Here is an 18,976-nt window from a genome sequence, read left to right on the forward strand (position 1 = left end):
GATTTGTTTTTAACACTATTTCATTCCCTAAGACTGCCAAGCCTAATCTGACAACTGCATGAAGCTTTGAAGTACATGCTATTACACGTTTGGCTTTAAGAGGCTATTCTTTTTATTTTATTTTATTTTATTTTATTTTATTTTATTTTATTTTATTTTATTTTATTTTATTTTATTTTATTTTATTTTATTTTAATCAGGATGTAAATAAACTTTTTCTTCTCTTTTGAAGATCTTTATCCATCCTGGGAGTGAAAGAGAAAATATAAAGAAATATTATAATGTGTTACATTTCTTTGCACTCATTTCCTATTCTTTGGTGTGATAAGAAACTTAAGTCCTGATTTCCAAATTGACATAAGTTAGCGAGACAGCCTAAATCCACAGAGTTGTTACAAGTATTCCAAGGTAACCTTCCAAGTACCTTGAAAAACTGTACATGAGTGTAGTGTACTACTGTAATCTAAATATTTCATATGCTCTAATTTTCTTTTTATGTTGGCAACAAACAATAGGTCTCATTTCTGTATTTTTATATACATCACATTCACCCGTTGTATTTTTATGACAACTCTGTAAGCACCATCGCAGCACATTACATGCTTCACACATACAGCATACACAGACAGGGTACAATAATGTTAATTCCAAGCGTACAACACTTAGTGTGGTAAAACCAGCTTGAAGTTTCAACACCATGAGAGAGAAAAACAGATGCCCGGGATGGAAATGGTTCTTCGGTTAATGCAAGGTCATCACCACGTTTTAGACGAGTGATGCTGACATAGTCACTTCCTTCAGCCTTAGCGTTTAAATGACCTGCATGACACCTCTCATTGCCCCCTTACCCCCTACCTACAGGCACGTACTCTTCCTCACCTGTCCTCTCTTTCTCCTCTTCACTTCCTGCTTCCTCGATTGAGCCTGATTATGTCCACTGTTATCTGTTTGTTGTGCTGTTGTGTGCAGTTCATTTGTTGGATGCAGTGTAATTATAAAAGAAAGCTACTCAGGGATGTTCCCATAGATGAACACACAGATTTAAAGGAAATTAGGTCTTTTTCACATGGATCCTAAGTTACACAGTTGTACAGTTCCGATAAATCAGCTTCGTATTTCTTTAGCTCTCACTGTGTACATTGTGTACAGTTGTTATTTTTTTTTAAAAAGAAAGTAAACCAAGTTTCAAGTCTAAGGTTTTACATATTGGGACATAAGAAAAAGGGTTAGGGTACTCTTCAGATCTTAAAATGATTTAAATACAACCTAAAATCAACAACAACACGTGACATTTTGTCCATTATTTATTTAACAAAAAACTAAGAAAAAGTGCAGAAGCAGTGTGTCAACAATATATCTTATGATTCATCAGCTTATAGAACCTCTTTGAGCAACAATAACTTGACGTCATCATTTCCTGTTTGACATTATCAGTCTCTTACATTGTTGTGATGAAACCACTCTTGGACCGCCCTTCTTTACAGCGTTGCTTCAGTTCCTTAAAGTTCACTGATATTTGTTTGTCCACAGTTTTCTTATCATTGTCCTGTTCAGTGACTCAATGTCAGCCAAGCCATAGCTATAGAAATGGCCTCACGTTTGAGAATATTTTGGTACACAGAAGAGTTTACGCTTTGCTTGTGCTGCTGCAAAACCAGCCCAAATCATCACCCCTCCACCACCGTGCTTCACAGTTGGTGTAAGGTGTTTGTTGTGATATGCTGTTTGGGTTTCACCCAGTGTGATGCTGTGCATTATGACCAAACATCTCCACCTTGGTCTCATTGTTCCAGACATCTTGTAGTTTCTTCAGATGGAAATTGGTGAACCTAAGTTGTGTTGTCATGTTCTTTTTAGAGAGGAAGCTTTCTCTTGGCTTTCCTCCTAAACATACTTGTTCAGTGTTTTTCTGACTATACCAATATGAACTTAACATTTTACATGCTAACTGAGATCTGTAGTTTGAAATGTAGCTCTTGGGTTATTTGCAGTTTCTCTGAACATTGCATTCAATTCTTCAGAATACCGTAATTCGAAAACATCTGCTTTTATAGAGGTGGTGCATTTGATAATCAGCACCTGGCTGTTTTTCACACACTGCTTCTGCATTTATTTATGTTAAAAAATGATGACACAGTATAATATGTCATGTCAGTTGTTCATCCATCTGAAGTTTTAATTTGGAGAATAGCTAAGGACCAGATGATTTTTATCATATGCATAACATCAGAATTAAAATTGTTCAGCTTCTTTTTATATAAATATAAATACAAAAGTGTGCCTTTCTAATGGAAACATCCCCTACAGTGGTAGTATTCGTCGTAGTGCCATATGCTCTCTGTAGAAATTGAGTGTGATTTCTTTTTAATAGTCTATGACAGAAAAATCAGTGCTGTACACTTCAGTATTGGTACGGTAAACTTTAACTAGAACAGGCCAGAGGTGATACAGTGGCCAAAGCTAAGCTTATCAATGACTAAATATTCAAAATGCAAAAACCTGCATAAATGTTAGATTTTTCTCTTAATATAAACACTCATTATATTAGGTCAGCTGAGCAGCCTGCAGTCTTAATCTAAATTAATACAAGGAACGCTGGAAGTCAACAGGCAGAAAATTAGTATGTAGGCAGGGGAGACGTGGAGAAGCAGGACAGCATGTTCTTCTACGTCTAAGGTGCATAAATGTATCTGCAAACAATGGCTGTCTACACTTTTTTGTTACTTTATGGGACTACCTGTACCTGTTTATTTTTTGGATAGCAGACTATTACAGATTCTGGATGAAATATCTCACAAACTGACTGGTTTTCTGTTAAGGATGAATTAGGGCTTTAACAAAAAAAAAGAAGGAATTTAATTTGCATATTATTTTGAAAATGCGCCACTTTATTCTACTAAATAATAAAATAAAATTAACTTTGGTTAAAACGTAGTTAAGTGATAGTTCAATTACAAACACACAGCATACAGTAGCTAGTGCTGAATAATTAATCAGAGTTTGGGCTTACACTTGCATCGAGGCAGAAATGACAATGAAAAGCAATGCCTATGCACTGGTTTTATTCTGTAAGGGACTGCACAACACACTCTGAATGTCAATTTCTGGTATTGAGACTTGGCAGAGCCGGGTGCAGATTCTTAAGAAATCACTCCGATGCCTGCCAAGTTTAGCTTTATATAAGAATCTGCACAGCACAGGGTTAAAGACAGAATTAGTTTATACATTACCTAATTTACCCTTTTCATGCATGATTCGAGTCAGCTTAGAAGTGCAGCTATAACACTGAACCCAACACATCTAGTGCGAAAACATTTTATTTGTGTCTTATTTTGTGTATGTGTCTATGTGTGTGTGTATTTGAATGTGTATCTCGGTGTGCATGTGTGTGTGAGTTGTGCCTGTTTCCATGTGTGTGAATTTGTGCACATTTGTGTGTGTGTGTGTTATTCACATGTTAATCGACAGGCCTGAAGACCATTGTGGGCGCTCTAATCCAGTCTGTGAAGAAGCTGTCGGACGTGATGATCCTGACCGTCTTCTGTCTCAGTGTCTTCGCTCTGATTGGACTGCAGCTGTTCATGGGGAACCTGCGGAATAAATGCGTGATCTGGCCGATCAACATGACGGCTCTGTACCCGAATGGCAGCCGGGCTTTTGACTGGGGTGAATACATCATGAACACCTGTAAGTGTTGACTTTAAAACTTGATTAAACTTTGGGATGCGTATGCAGCATTAGAGATTCTTTGACTTAGTCATGATATCTGAGGGATGAAATATTAACAGAAACGCTGACTCACTCGGGTAACACAGACTCTTTGCCCAGTGGCCAATGCAAGTGACTGCTCTCTCTCTCTCTTTTTTAAATAGCTAATTTCTACTTCCTCCCTGGTCAGCTTGATGCTCTGCTATGTGGAAATAGTTCTGACTCAGGGTAAGCCAGTACTTCGCTCAGTAAATCCTCACAATTATATTTATGCTATGTTTACAGGAGCTGTCTGCCATATTCACGTTGTTCCACCACACATCTTAAAATATTATTAGAAATTTAACAGGGGGGCAGTCGGTGTTTGTGGTATTTCAGCATCAGATCCTTTTCCTGGGATGACCCAGCTAATTTCTCCAGTCACAGCCATTACGAGGCCTTGTTGACGCTTTCTTCCAGTGCAGTTACTCCTTGTGACATCAATGTATTCTTGTTTTCTTCTAGTTTGTGCTAGTGCTCCACATTCCTCCTAAACACTGCTACCTGTCATATGTTGGGCTGTGGTTTTATGCCTGTAAGATTCTGTTGAGCTCCAGCCAGTTAAACTTTTGATGCTTAGATATGCTTATTGTTGTATTTGGAGGTGTAACCACGGCCCTGTCTTGCATATCTCCAGGGGATATTTGATCGTATTTTGATCTGATGGATTCACAGGGTGTGTAGATTAAAGAAAATCAAAAAGCACACGAGATATTTTTCATCTCGTTGCATCCAGGGCAGGGATGTAGATCAGGATGCATGTTATCTTACCTGTGTCGATGTCAAAGTGGTGCTTTTCATTCACTTTTTAAATGATGGTTTTCGGTATTGCTCTGTTATCCTCTATCAGACGATGTCCAGAGGGTTTTACATGTATGAAAGCTGGAAGGAACCCGAACTACGGTTATACCAGCTTTGATAGCTTTGGATGGGCTTTCCTCACCCTCTTTCGTCTCATGACCCAAGACTTCTGGGAAAATCTCTACATGCTGGTAAAGACTTGTTTTATTAAAGCCTCTCAGTGCCCAGTAGCTACCTCTCCCTCAAGCAGCACACTTCATCATAAAAAATATATATGAATCATCAGATTAGCATGGATGTCTGAATGATTCAGCACTTTTTGATGCTTTTAGGGACACAAATGCATGTGCAAATTCAGTATGTGCACCAAAATCTGTTAAGGTAGCTGCACTACCATGACTGTGAGCTGGAATATTTCCTGCTTCTGTAGACCATCACCATCACAAGCATAATAGCTTCTCCTTTTTTGGCAAAATAGGTTTGTATTGTAGTGTGTGTATGTGTATGTGTGCGCAGACTATAAGGCATCGTTTCAGTATGGACGTTTTCCCGGAGAAGGTCTTCGGACTGTCGAAACATCAGAAATGCTGACATAGCACACAATATAGAGTGCATACTAAAATCCAGCAGAAAAAATCCATAAACATTAAAATAACTGTGCACCAAGGAGGATTTCAGTTATATTTTATCATTACTTGTTTCATTTTAGTCTTAACCATGCATGATAAATTACTGATTCATTCACTTTTATGCTATGTCTGTGTTTTCTGTGAGACTCTTCGAGCTGCAGGGAAGACGTACATGATCTTCTTTGTGCTGGTCATCTTTGTGGGCTCCTTCTACCTGGTGAATCTGATCTTGGCTGTGGTGGCCATGGCCTATGAGGAGCAGAACCAAGCCACGATTGAAGAGGCACAGCAGAAAGAGGCAGAATTCAAAGCCATGCTCGAACAGCTCAAGAAGCAACAGGAAGAGACTCAGGTCTGTCATACTCTCTAATATACATACACCAATATGCATTTTTCATAGTTTTAGGTTATCATGTCTTTTTTTTCTCTCAGGCTGCTGCCATGGCGACATCTGCTGGTACTGTGTCAGAGGCTGCGTTAGAAGATGAAGGTGGGGGGCACTTGTCCCGCAGCTCCTCGGAGGTCTCCAAGCTGAGCTCCAAGAGTGCAAAAGAGCGTCGCAATCGCAAAAAGAAATGGCGACAAAAAGAGCAGGAGAAAGAGAAAGGAGACAGTGAGAAGGTGGTTAAGTCCGAGTCAGATGATGGCAGCAAGAAAAGCACCATTCGATTCCCAGGGAGTCGACTGGGAAGGAAGACGTCCATTATGAACCAGGTAAAGTTAGCGAGAAAAGCTGTAAACTCGAGAGCTTCAGCAATGGCCCCATAGACTGTATATAAAAGATGGCTGTGGATGCTGTGATGTCACTAGTGGTGTTGTGGCCTTCTAAATCGAAGTAAAAACATTAATGCTCATCCTCCAGCTTCACTGTGCTAATGTGTTAACATTATTCTAACCATAGCTCTGTTTTTAGCCACCAGGTAGCAAATCTTTATATGACAGTTAGCCCAACTTCAATAATCCTACAGACATTACTGCTGTTTAGTTTTCTGTCTTCATGTGTGTCTGAACTGATAGGAGAGCAGTACGTTTTTGTTTTTTAGAACATGGTATATCATCTTTAGAAGGAAGTTAACTACCTGCTTACCTGTTAAACTTTGCAATCCTTTTTATTGTTTCCTGGATGAGCAGCCCAAAAATCTGGGCTGTCACACACACACACACACACACACACACACACACACACACACACACACACACACACACACACACAACAATGGCTACATCACTTTAACATACAGACCGAAGGAGCTGGGATCTGTTGGATGAGTCACTGTACCTGTTCGTACTCTTGAATCACAGCTACCCAGATGCAAAAGGCACCAACAGAGCCCCCACATGTTAAGTTTATTGACTACAATTACTTGCACTTACACCTAGTAAAATCTATCTGTCATTCAAAACAGCCATTCCTATAATAATGTATAACTTTAAGCCTTAAAATTAAAATGGGTGAGTTGTATAAAAAATATTTTATTTTTACTATAAAGTTGGACATTTTAACATGTGGGTATAGGGGGATTGAGTTACTTTTGTAGCCAGTCTCTTGTGGCCATTTAAGGAATTGCAGTGGCCAGGATTTGTATGGGGATCCAAGAAGCGTATGTGTGCTCATCCAAAGCTTGGGTGGATGTGATGATTCAGCTTCTTCCTGCACTTGGTGGTTTAAGCAGTGACCTCGTTGTGGTATCAGCTGTATCAGTCTCTCTTGAGCCACAGCCCTCTTGGGACTCTTTCTGCCACTTCAGTTGTCATACAGGCAGTTTTCCTACTCTTCTTTCACTCATTGCAGGACCTTTTGAGACTTTGGTTTCTTACTACTTTGTCTACATTTGTTGGCCAGTCCTCTGTACTTTATTTGTGCTTGTACGTATTTGTATTACTTTATCTTTCCCTGCATTGCAGTTGCAGACAGGATAGAACAAAATAATAATCAAAATAACCCAAAAGCTTGCAGTGAGCTTTTCTTTCGTTAAATATTGTTACGTAGTTTTTTCTCAATGAACAGCACAATGTGTAATGCTGAAGATTTTCAACATTAATACTTCACTTATTAAGATCTAATGTGTCATTTAAGTGTGACTTTTAAGATACAGATAATCGTTTTTTTTAATTTATTTTTTTAGTAGGAAAAAAATGGACCGAGATGAACATCTCGGTTTTGCCTATTTGCCACATATGTGGCGTGGTGCAGAAAAATTTAATATGTGTCTACAGCCTCAAGATATGAAGGATCATTTCTATGTTTATCATCTGAGAAGTGATCCCCTTCACCAAAGAGGCGGAAATGTGATGCAGGGTTTACTTTACAATAGAAGGCGTCTTGAGGCTACTGTCGTTGTGATTTGGTGCACTATAAATAAAATTGAACTGAATAGAAAAAAATGGGACCAGCATCTAGGTAAAATGTTATCGTCTTATTCTTATTGTCAGCAGATTAAACATATAACCCTCCAAGTTCCATACAGCTGACGAGATGGCTAAATAACAAGAGCAGCTAGTTCTGAGCTAACATTATGCCTGCTAATGTTAGACTCAAGGGTCCTAAAAATCACACTTTCTCATTGATAAACAATTCAATTACATTCTCACGTTTTACTAGTTTATTCGATAAGTGTCTGAATCTAACAAGGAATCCACTTCAGGGAAAGTTACAATAACACTGGCTAACAGAGGCTAACGACAGCTAACAGCGGCAAAAACAGCAGAGCTTAACAACTTACACTGTGCCGCAGTCATCAATCTCCTGCTACTGAGTGGTGAGATTTTACACACTGTAATGTTATTTTTTTGGAGCAATGCAGTTCTTCTTGAAAAGCAATATAACATGTTTTAAATATATTATGGTTATATTTTGTGCCTACTGCCTGTTTCTCATTTCTTTTTAGTTCCCTTCCTCTGATTTATTCTTGTTTTATATACCCCACCTGTACACATCAACTAACTCCTGCTGTTTTAAATAACTCCTTAATTCTCCCTGTCCTCATTTATCTCTCCTCTTTCAGTCACTACTCAGCATCCCAGGCTCACCCTTCATGTCGCGCCACAACAGCCGCAGCAGCATCTTCAGCTTCAAAGGCCGTTCCAAGGACATGGGCTCAGAGAATGAATTTGCAGACGACGAGCACAGTACAGTAGAGGAGAGCGAAGACCGTAGAGGATCCCTGTTTATACCTTACCGTCGCAACAGCTACAGTGGCAACAGCCAGGGCTCATCACGCATCCATCCGCTGGCACCCCACTCTGGAGGGAAGAGGAACAGCACAGTGGACTGCAATGGCGTGGTGTCTCTCATCGGCCCTGGGCCCGGCAGACGGCTTCTGCCTGAGGTGAAAATAGATAAGGCAGCCACTGATGACAGTGTAAGGACGTCCATGGGACACCTAATACAGTTTAGGCATGATGTTGGTGGCCCGGGTTTCTGCAGCTTCTCCTTCACAACCTCTTCCCCTGCCTCTTGTTCCTCTTTTCCCTAAACCCAGTATCTCCTTTTTTCCACTCCCTGAGTACACAGAATCTGTTTTATTTTTTCACCATACACTGACTCTTAGACTTCCAGCCTGATCTAATGCCTTTTCACTTCTTTTTTTAGCAGCACTAGAAGTCACTAACCAGTTGAAAGAACATCCGCAAACTCACTCCCTTGCCAGAATCATCACCATTACTTCACTAACAGTAATGCGTAATGAGATCAGCCCTTTCGAGTTGCCCTAACAGTTCAATCACTGAGAAAAAAATCATTATTATATGAAATTCTTTTCATTCTTTACTTCTACTTCCTCATTCTTGAGGGCTTTGTACATCTGGACACATACTATTTTCTGTCACTGTTCTTATCTGGAGTTCTTTTTTCTTCTTCTTCCTTTCAGCCTCACTTTCCCTCTGCTGCCTTCTCTTTCCTCCTTGCCCTCATTTATCCTCTGCTTCTGAGAAATGGATGATGCAACGACAAATATGAAACCTTTTTTTTCCTATAATAAATGTCTCTTGTCATTCTAGCTAGCATGGTTGAACCCTCTTTTATTGTCAACCAATCTACCTGCTTTTTACCTTCTCTAAAGTTTAGCATGATGTGTCACCAAATGATGTCTTGATGTCTTCCACTCTTGTTGACATGCATGCCACTGCATGCATTTTACTGTTTCTTAGGGATTGTATTTTTGTCATGCACAGTAAATGATGGCAAAATTAGAATGTGCTACCTTAAATTCTCAAAAGTAAAAATACCTCAAATCAGATTAAGTCATAATGGAAAAAAGAGGAATTGAAATTGAGCCCTCTTTCAAAAAAAAGTTTTAAATAAACCCTGGTTCTTTACCTGGTTGTGCTAATTTAAGGCACCTATTTGAGAATTTACAGTAAGAACTTGAAATGTATTTGATTATATTTTCTGGAAAATGTAGAATATCAGTACATTATTTGATACTAAAGCGACAGTTCTTTTGCCTTGTGAGCAGACCTCAGATCTCTTTCATGATTTAGATGGATCAAGTTGCATCTTGTGGCAACTGCTGTTGTAATTTGGCGCTATATAAATAAAATTGAATTGAATTGAATTTAGATAGCTGTGGAGCACGAGGTTGAATGTCTGTTTAGATTCATGTAATGACCGTGACATCATGTCTTTCTCTGAGTACAGACTACAGACGTTGAGATTAAGAAGAAGCACTCTGGCTCTCTCATGGTGTCTGTGGATCAGCTCAACTCCTCCTTCAAAGGGAAGGACCGTGCCAACAGTCAAATGAGTGTAGTCACCAACACTCTGATAGAGGGTACAGAGAGTTTATATGTTTCTCTTGTTCTTTCTAATCCTGTGCTGTTAATTGTCAGATTAGCTCTTAGTGCTAAAATACGTTTAGGACATGAAAATGCACAAGTAAAAACAACATCAGTTTTGCTCAGTATCAACTAAGTGACAGCTGTTGTTGCAACTTGTTAGTATATGCCCATAAGTTGCATGTAATTATCACATAAGTGAGATGTTCAGGAGTCTAGATGTTACAGCACATAATGTCACTTAAATAACTAGGTTGATCTGATATCCTCGTGTTGGTGTTGTTCCCAGATCATCATACTAAATGTTGTTCCAGGATCAACATTGCAAGTGACCAATTAGAATGTTGTGATGTCATACTTTTGCGACTTCGGGAAAAACCGGCGTAAAACAAAAAACTGTACTAAAGCTGCGTGAAACCGCCTCTGTCTGCCGATCAACGGACCCTGACCCTAACCGTAACCCTTTAATAAACAGTAAGCAGAATTGATATTGTCCTTGCAACATTGGAATTTCATAAATGCACGAATGACTTGGCGCGCAAAGGAATAACGTCACAACAATGTGATTGGTCACTTGCAATGTTGAACCTGGAACAACATTTTCATGATGGTCTGGGAACAACACCAACACGAGGATATCAGATCATCCTAAATAACTAAATGTTAAACATTTCACGTCCCCTCTTTTCTTCCATCTCTTTGTGCAGAATTGGAGGAGTCTCAAAGAAAGTGTCCTCCCTGCTGGTACAAGTTTGCTAACATCTTTCTCATCTGGGAATGCTGTCCCATGTGGCTAAAACTCAAGCACATAGTCTACTTGATTGTCATGGACCCCTTTGTTGACCTGGCCATCACCATCTGTATTGTTCTCAACACCCTTTTCATGGCCATGGAGCACTACCCAATGACTTCACATTTTGAAGAAGTCCTGTATGTTGGAAACCTGGTAAGAAGCTGCAGTCAGTCTTTATTTAAGTCAAGTCAAGTAGTCAAGTATTTATTTATTGTCATTGTCAAAGAACAATGAAATTGCGTTTGGGGCTTCCGTACAACCCGTAAAAAAAAAAAACCCCTTAAAACCCAAGTGTAAATATTTAACCCAGTGTGACTTCAGTGCAATGAGACAATCCTTAGCAACAACATGAGAACAAGACAGGTAATGTTCATAGGACATTCAGACAAAGACCTGAGAAACATGACAAAATGCAACAATGCAACCCGTTCAATATTATTGTACTGTGAGATATGATGGTTGTCTATTTAAGAAAGAGGGGGGGAGGGGAAGAGAATAAAGATATAATGCACCAATGCAAACCAGTTCAGTGCTATTAAGAAGTTGGATATGGTTATTGTCCGTGAGAGGGGGGCAGAGAGGGGAGGGGGGCAGAATTCAGGAGCCTCACAGCCTGTGGATACAGGCTGTTGGCCAGTCTGGATGTTCTGGCCTGTATAGACCTGTACCTTCTCCCTGAGGGCAGCAGATGGAAAAGGTGGCGCGCAGGGTGATGTTGGTCCCGCAGGATACTGTGCACCCTCCTCAGACAGCGAGTGGGGAAGATATTACTATCTCTGGCAGACTTGTTCCAATAATTCTGCCAGCTTCTTTCACCACCCGCTGGAGTGCTTGCTGATCGGCCTTGGTGCAGCTGGGGAACCACACTAGAAATCCATACGTCAGAACGCTGCTGATGGCACAGTTGTAGAAGTTCAACATCAGAGATCTGGGAATGTGTGCGCTCCGCAGTCTCCTCAGGTAGTAGAGGCGCTGTTGGGCCTTCCGTGCAACTGAGGTGATATGGTTGCCCCAGGACAGGTCCTCGGTCACAGTTACCCCCAAGAATTTAAAACTGCTCACCCTCTCCACCGCCTCACTGCCAATGAAGAGAGGCAGATGGTTGTTATGACCCTTCCTCCGGAAATCTACAATGATCTCCTTGGTCTTTTTGGTGTTTAAGACCAAGTTATTGTCGTGGCACCATGACTCTAGTTGTTGTTTAGTCTTTTTTCTTACTGTTTCCATTCGTTTTTGTTGTTGTTTTATGACTGCATGCTCAGTATGTCTCTCAGGAGGTACAGAAATGTCGTAGGTGTATTGTGTGCCTCAATTACCTCAAGCCAACTCATCAAAGCTTCATTTGATATGTGCACTTAAGAATATATACACATACAGTATACAGGAATCTGATGGGGTCTCATTAAAGATTTAGTACCATTTTAATGTAGCCAACTAGGCTTGCCTGCCAAACTTTTATTACGTCCACTCACTCTTCATCCGTTGCATCTTGCTTCCTTCAAGTCTGCTGAACCCTTAACTTGCTCTCAGCTGCTTCCATACAGACATAAGCCTGTTCAACACTGATTTGACCAAGTATATATTAACAAGATCTGTCGCAGACATTCTGGTTTGTCTGTACTCTGTCTGTGCTACCAGATATCACTGTCGCACAGCTGTCTGGGGGCAGAAATACTGGCACAGTGTCAGATATTAAGACAGGAAATGAGGTCATAGGCATTGGCATGCAGTCCAGGAACTGAACTCAGAGGAATCTGCGCAGTATGATGGATGGTGCAGTGTGAATCACTGGGTGTTCTCTGCAGCACTAACTGGACACATGGTTAGCAGAAGGACAATACAAAGCAACGAGTAATATAGTTAATTACGAATTCTGCTGAAACATATCCTTGTTAATTTTTTAACAAGAAATGCTTCAAATGCAATCTAAGCATGCCTCTTTATCCTGTTTCCTGAGGAAACATATTAACATATTCTTCATGTTTTTCTCTGTGTGGGTCTTTAGGTTTTCACTGGCATCTTTGCTGGGGAGATGTTTGCCAAGCTAATTGCCATGGATCCCTACTATTACTTCCAGGAAGGCTGGAACTGCTTCGATGGCTTCATTGTGACTCTGAGTTTAGTCGAGCTGGGACTGGCTGATGTGGAAGGCCTGTCAGTGCTCAGGTCTTTCCGATTGGTACGTGGAAAATAAGAGACATTTGATTTGACCTTTTGTGGCCTTAATGTACAAGCTAGTATCAGGTAAAATTTGTGCAGCTCTCTTTCTTACTGATCATCAGATCAAGGCTGATGTTAAGCCTGGCTTCTGTAGATATTACATCAGGTTGTGTTTTGTAGATATGAAAAACGATAATTAACCCCGTTCGTTTGTTTTGTGCTTCTCTTGTAGTTGAGAGTGTTTAAATTGGCCAAATCATGGCCAACACTCAACATGCTGATCAAGATCATTGGCAACTCAGTGGGAGCTCTGGGTAATCTAACCCTGGTGTTGGCCATCATTGTCTTCATCTTTGCTGTGGTGGGAATGCAGCTATTTGGCAAAAGCTACAAAGACTGTGTGTGTAAGATTGCAGAAAGCTGCGAGCTGCCACGCTGGCACATGCACGACTTCTTCCACTCCTTCCTAATTGTGTTCAGAGTGTTGTGTGGGGAATGGATTGAGACCATGTGGGACTGTATGGAGGTGGCAGGACAGACAATGTGTCTAACGGTCTTCATGATGGTCATGGTGATTGGTAACCTAGTGGTAAGCAAAGACAGACATTACGTAGTGTACAAGCTCCTGAATTATAGTAATCCATTGAAGTTTAATAGATACATTGCTGTGAAAAAGTATTTGCAGTTTTCATGATTTCTTTGTTTTTTGCATATTTGTCACACTTGCAATTTTCAGATTATCTAACAATATTAGACAAAGATAGTATATACAAAATGGTGTTTTTATGATGATTTCATTTATTAAAGAAAATAATATCCAAACCTACCTGCCCCTTGTCTAAAAAAGTAATTACTCTCCTTGTCAAAACACAGTTTTTGGAAAGCTGAGTTACAGCCAACCCAGACCAGTTAAATCAAGAAATCACTTAAATAGAAGTTGTCTGACAAAGTGAAGTAGGCTAAAAGATCTCAGAAAGCAACACATCATGCCGCAGTCTAAAGAAATAGGTGAGAAAGTCACTGACATCTATCAGTCAGGAAAGTGTTACAAAGCCATTTCTAAGGCTTTGGGAACTCCAGTTGACCACAGCGAGAGACATTATCCATAAACAGAGACAACTTGGAACAGTGGTGACCTTTCCCAGGAGTCATCCAGGACGTCACAGAAGAACCCAGAACAATATCTAAAGAACTGCAGACCTCAGTTGTCTCAGTTAAGGTCAGAGTTCATGATCAACAATAAGAAACACACTGGGCAAAAATTGCATTGACACAGTTCCAAGGAGAAAACCATTGCTGACCAAAATGAACCTCAAATTCTCGTCTCAAATTTGCCTAAAAACATCTTGATGATCCCAAAGACTTTTGGAAAAATATTCTGCGGCCGATGAGACAAAACCTGAACTTTTCGGAAGGTTCAAGTGCTGTTCCATCTGATGTAAAACTGACACAATATTTCATAAAAAGAACATCATACCAACAGTCAAACATGGTGGCGGTAGTGTGATGGTTTGGGACTGTTTTGCTGCTTCATGGTGATTTCCCGTAATTGATGGAACCATGAATTCTGTTTTCTTCGAGAAAATCCTGACGGAGAATGTCTGCCTATCAGCTTGTGCCATCAAGTACAAGTACACTTAAGAAGCAAGACAATTATCCAAAGCACACCAGAAAGTCCACCTCATTTTGGAGTGCCTAGTCAAAGTCAGGAGTTAAATCTCATTGTGATGCCTTAGCACGATCTTAAACAGGCTGGTTTAACAGGATTTTCAGAAACCCTCCAGTGTGGCTAAATTTAAAGAAAAGATGTGAAATGTGAAAGCCTCATTGTCAGTCACAAATGCTCCATTGCAGTTCTTACCACCAACTACGGTACAATCAGTTGTTAGCCTTAGGTGGCAATAGCTTTTTCACATCAACTTTTTCCTTAAATAAAATCAGTTTTTATTTAAAAAATGCATTTTGTGTTTACTCTGGGGTTTTTTTTAATTGAAATTTCTATGATGATCTGAAACACGTGTGAAAAATATGCAAAAAAAAGAGAAATCCAAAGGTGGCAAATGTTTTTTTCCAGCGCTGTATATTGTGAGTGCTAAAATGAGAGCTTCTGTCTATTTTCCCTTTGAGGTGCTGAACCTGTTTCTGGCCCTGCTGCTGAGCTCATTCAGTGCAGACAACCTTGCTGCCACCGATGATGATGGTGAGCCCAACAACCTCCAGCTCGCGGTTGCTCGCATTAAGCTGGGGATTGCCTGGTTCAAGGCAAACATGCGGGTTTTTGTAGCCACAATGCTAAAGAAGGTACCATATAATTGAACATTTATACACCTCCTTGTTTAAATAACATTGTTTTGTGTCAGACTCCTATTTGATGGCAGTTTGTTTTGTAATAGCGATTTTTCATTGCTTGTTTTATCACTATGACAAGCAGCCTGTCGAAGACGAACAGAAGCCTTTGGATGAAATGTATGAGAAGAAGCTCAACTGCATTGCAAATCACACAGTGGATATCAATCGAGGACTGGACTATGCTAAAAATGGCAATGGGACCACCAGCGGAATTGGGAGCAGCGTGGGAAAGTACATGATTGATGACGACTACATGTCCTTCATCCACAACCCAAACCTCACTGTCTGCGTTCCAATCGCTGTTGGCGAGTCTGACTTTGAAAATCTTAATACTGAAGATTTCAGCAGTGAATCTGATGTGGAAAACAGCAAAGATGTGAGTATCATCTGCCCTTGCTTTGCAGGTAGTTTTAGTAAATTATTGTTTTGATGTCAGAGGTGATGAGGTTGCTAAATATAACATGGTAGGAAGCAATGCAATAGTGCAGTAAACAGAATAAAGTTGAGTATATCGTGCAATATGCAGTAAGTGGAACTCATCTGAATTGCCACACTGGAGAGACTTAGTTTAACTGACATTTAAGAACATCCATTTAGACAGGAGCGCTGTAACGCTGAGCCTGAGTGCTGACCCTGCAGACAGCCAAGAACAGCAGGCAGACAACAGACTGCCCTGGTGAGATGACAGAGAAGCAGAGTCACAGTCTACTGTACAGTATAAATGGAGGAGAAGGATAGCCAGACCCAAAGTGTGTGGAGAAGTCTGATGGGTGGGTCACCTTGACCTAGTTTGTTGTAGGAAGAAAGGAGATAATGCAGCTGAATCACTACTGTACCTGCATCAGGTTTATATTCTACTGAGCTTCCTCAACCACAAAAATCTACCCAGCGCTGCAGCTGGCCAGAGGGCATGCTGCAGCGCGAAAGCCAGTCAGAAAAGCATGATGGCTATTTTGTAAAAAGAATTTTAAAAAATGGTGGAAACAGGGGAAGAAGGGGTGAATGTTGATGTGCATTCACTCTTCAGTGAACTGAACTGTCGTGAGTGTTTGTGAGTGTTTTTGTCGAGTTAACAGTAAACGACTAATATCAAACGTGTATCTAAAGTATTAAATGAATCGTGCGATTAAAACACATATTACCTTACATCCTCTTTTCCCTCACAACACAGATAAATCCCCCGATTCTTTCAAATGTGTGCCAGTGCAATCCCTCCATTGTGTTTTGTGAGGTTTTGTTTTTTTTCTACTTAGGTTCTGTTTTGAGTGTTTGCTGTTTGCTGGTGTTTTCAATGCATTTGACCTCTCAGGGCCACCGTATAATGACTATTATTAACAGTTCAAAGAATTACTGATTATCTCTAGTGACTAACATGACTTTTAATAACTGCGCTACATGGCTGTAACGTGTATACCTCCATTTATAAATCATGTCATGCATATAAACCCAAGGAGTGCATTAATGTAATGGCTTCACTGGCACTGTGCCTTATACATATTGTACGCTTTCAGCATCTCACTGCTGAACCTATAACATTCAGAGAGAAACTAAGAGGTTGAACTGATCTCTTTGTCCTAGCTGGATGACACCAGCTCGTCTGAGGGCAGCACAATAGACATCAAGCCTGATGTGGAGGAGGTGGCAGTGGTGGAGGTTGTGGAGGAGTATCTTGACCCAGAAGCCTGCTGGACAGATGGTAAGTGGTGATTAATTTTTGACTTTTTGGTTAGTAATAACAACAAGCCCACACAATATGTTATCGGTGTACTGTGTTAATGACAGCTTATTCACAGTTCAATCCATGATGTATATCAACAGTCGTCTTTTCATTTGGCATGCAGAGTGTGTGGCCAAATATAAGTGCTGTGATGTTCCCATTACTCACGGGTGGGGGAAGTACTGGTGGTTCCTGAGGAAGACCTGCTACCTGATAGTGGAACACAACTGGTTTGAAACCCTGATTATCTTCATGATCCTGCTCAGCAGTGGGGCCCTGGTAAGAACACACACACACACGCGCGCACACACACACACACACACACACACACACACACACACACACACAGCAAACACCAGTTTTGCACACTCTCACAAACAATCTAATTGCCCTACTACAATGTCTAATTAACAATATGATAAAATGCACATCACAGGAAGAATACAAGCAACAAATTAGAAAAACATGAGCAAAATCAGTTAATGATTGCATTTAGTTCTGAGGATGTGAGCAAGCATCATCTTCTGCTTTTCTTCTGCAACTGCTCTTGATATTATTGCTGATAATGGACAGCAAAGTGCTGTAATGCACCAAGCTTTCAACCAGGAGTTTCTAGCTTAGGCTTGCAGCTTTATCCAGGTGGGAGGTAAAGACGAACACTTATATGTGGAATAATGGAAACAGGGAATGAAGGGAACCATGACCCTAGTCTGATAGGGTTATGTTTATCAGTTATTTTTCTGCATGGTGTAAACAACTTATTGTCAACAACAAATGAACACAGCATGTCATCCAGCAAATTCTAACCCAGGTGATTTAGAAGAGTGAAAAGATCTTCATACTGATAATAACACTGGTTGTTTCATGCCATGCATATTGTCTGTGTGATGTTTCTGTTCTGCTCTTCAGGCCTTTGAGGACGTGTACATAGAACAGAGGAAGACAGTCCGTATCATCCTGGAGTATGCGGATCGTGTTTTCACCTACATCTTCATCCTGGAGATGTTGCTGAAATGGGTGGCTTATGGCTTTGTCAAGTACTTTACAAATGCCTGGTGCTGGTTGGACTTCTTCATAGTTGATGTAAGTACATTTGTATGTGGCTTGGTTACATACTGGCCACATGATGATAGTTTAAGATCGCAACATCCACAGATTTGAGAGTTTAAAGTCAGTGAGTCATTTGTCACACAGAAAAGATGCTCTATTGGGGAAACACGTATGTTTGTTTTTTGTTTCTACCAAATGGGCGAATGTCTCAAAAAACATGGTTTTATTGCTTCAGCTAAAAACTAGAGAGATAACAGTTCCTGCACTGCTGAGTCACAGGACCTCTTTATCTAGTCAGCAGTGTCTACAAACACCAGGGACTTCAGAAACGCATCTGCACATTGCTCCATGCTTCTGTCATGAAGCCTGGAGATTTTGCTTAGTTTCAGTAGCACAATGGCCTCTCTGTCCTGAATGTTCAATCTGGCCTGCTGAGGCATTCAGTGTTTCCCTCTCTTGACAGCTACTGTAATTCATATGTGGTTTATCCTTTTCTCTCATTTGTGTGTGATCTGTTTCTCACGTGAATTCTTTCCTGCATCTATATTTAAAAAATGATGTCATAGCTAGTGAAATATCTGGTGCTTTTCAGGAAGTGACACTTTTTATAGCACTTTACTTCGTTATTTTATGGTTTTGAGGAAAAGAATAATTTGGAAATTTGAGAATTAAAGTGATTGATCACTGAATGTGATGGCATACATTCAATGATATTTTTATGAACAGTTTATTTAATTAGTTGATCATTTCAGTCCCTGACATTGACCTTTCCAAATCCAAATGATTTTTTCCTCAAAATGTGTAATTTAATTCAATTTTATATATTTAGCAATAAATTTATATTTTTTGTCTTGTCGTAATATTGATTTCTGTATGTGTGTTTTTTTTTATTATGTCCTATGTTGTGCTAAGTCATTCATTTATTTTATTTGTCCTTTGACCACCAATTTATCT

General features: G+C 40.1%; 1 protein-coding gene across 8 annotated transcripts in view; it reads left to right on the forward strand.

The window, feature by feature from the left end:
- scn8ab (sodium channel, voltage gated, type VIII, alpha subunit b) overlaps nt 1–18,976 on the forward strand; it is a 48,203-nt gene that overhangs the window by 16,061 nt on the left and 13,166 nt on the right. For 3 of the 8 annotated variants that reach the window (XM_042222051.1, XM_042222050.1, XM_042222049.1), the window contains 15 exons: nt 3,469–3,687; nt 3,873–3,936; nt 4,598–4,739; nt 5,323–5,529; nt 5,610–5,891; nt 8,183–8,539; nt 9,817–9,949; nt 10,661–10,899; nt 12,752–12,925; nt 13,139–13,495; nt 15,034–15,207; nt 15,335–15,631; nt 16,834–16,951; nt 17,097–17,251; nt 17,882–18,055. In XM_042222051.1, coding sequence (XP_042077985.1) covers nt 3,469–3,687; nt 3,873–3,936; nt 4,598–4,739; nt 5,323–5,529; nt 5,610–5,891; nt 8,183–8,539; nt 9,817–9,949; nt 10,661–10,899; nt 12,752–12,925; nt 13,139–13,495; nt 15,034–15,207; nt 15,335–15,631; nt 16,834–16,951; nt 17,097–17,251; nt 17,882–18,055 — 3,092 coding nt within the window. The remainder of the gene's footprint in view (nt 1–3,468; nt 3,688–3,872; nt 3,937–4,597; nt 4,740–5,322; nt 5,530–5,609; nt 5,892–8,182; nt 8,540–9,816; nt 9,950–10,660; nt 10,900–12,751; nt 12,926–13,138; nt 13,496–15,033; nt 15,208–15,334; nt 15,632–16,833; nt 16,952–17,096; nt 17,252–17,881; nt 18,056–18,976) is intronic. The other 5 variants (XM_042222052.1, XM_005924893.3, XM_005924895.3 and 2 more) reach the window with 3 other exon arrangements.

This window comes from Haplochromis burtoni, unplaced genomic scaffold (genome assembly GCF_018398535.1).
Source record: "Haplochromis burtoni strain Fernald_Lab_line unplaced genomic scaffold, NCSU_Asbu1 Contig_79, whole genome shotgun sequence".
Lineage (NCBI taxonomy): Eukaryota > Metazoa > Chordata > Actinopteri > Cichliformes > Cichlidae > Haplochromis > Haplochromis burtoni.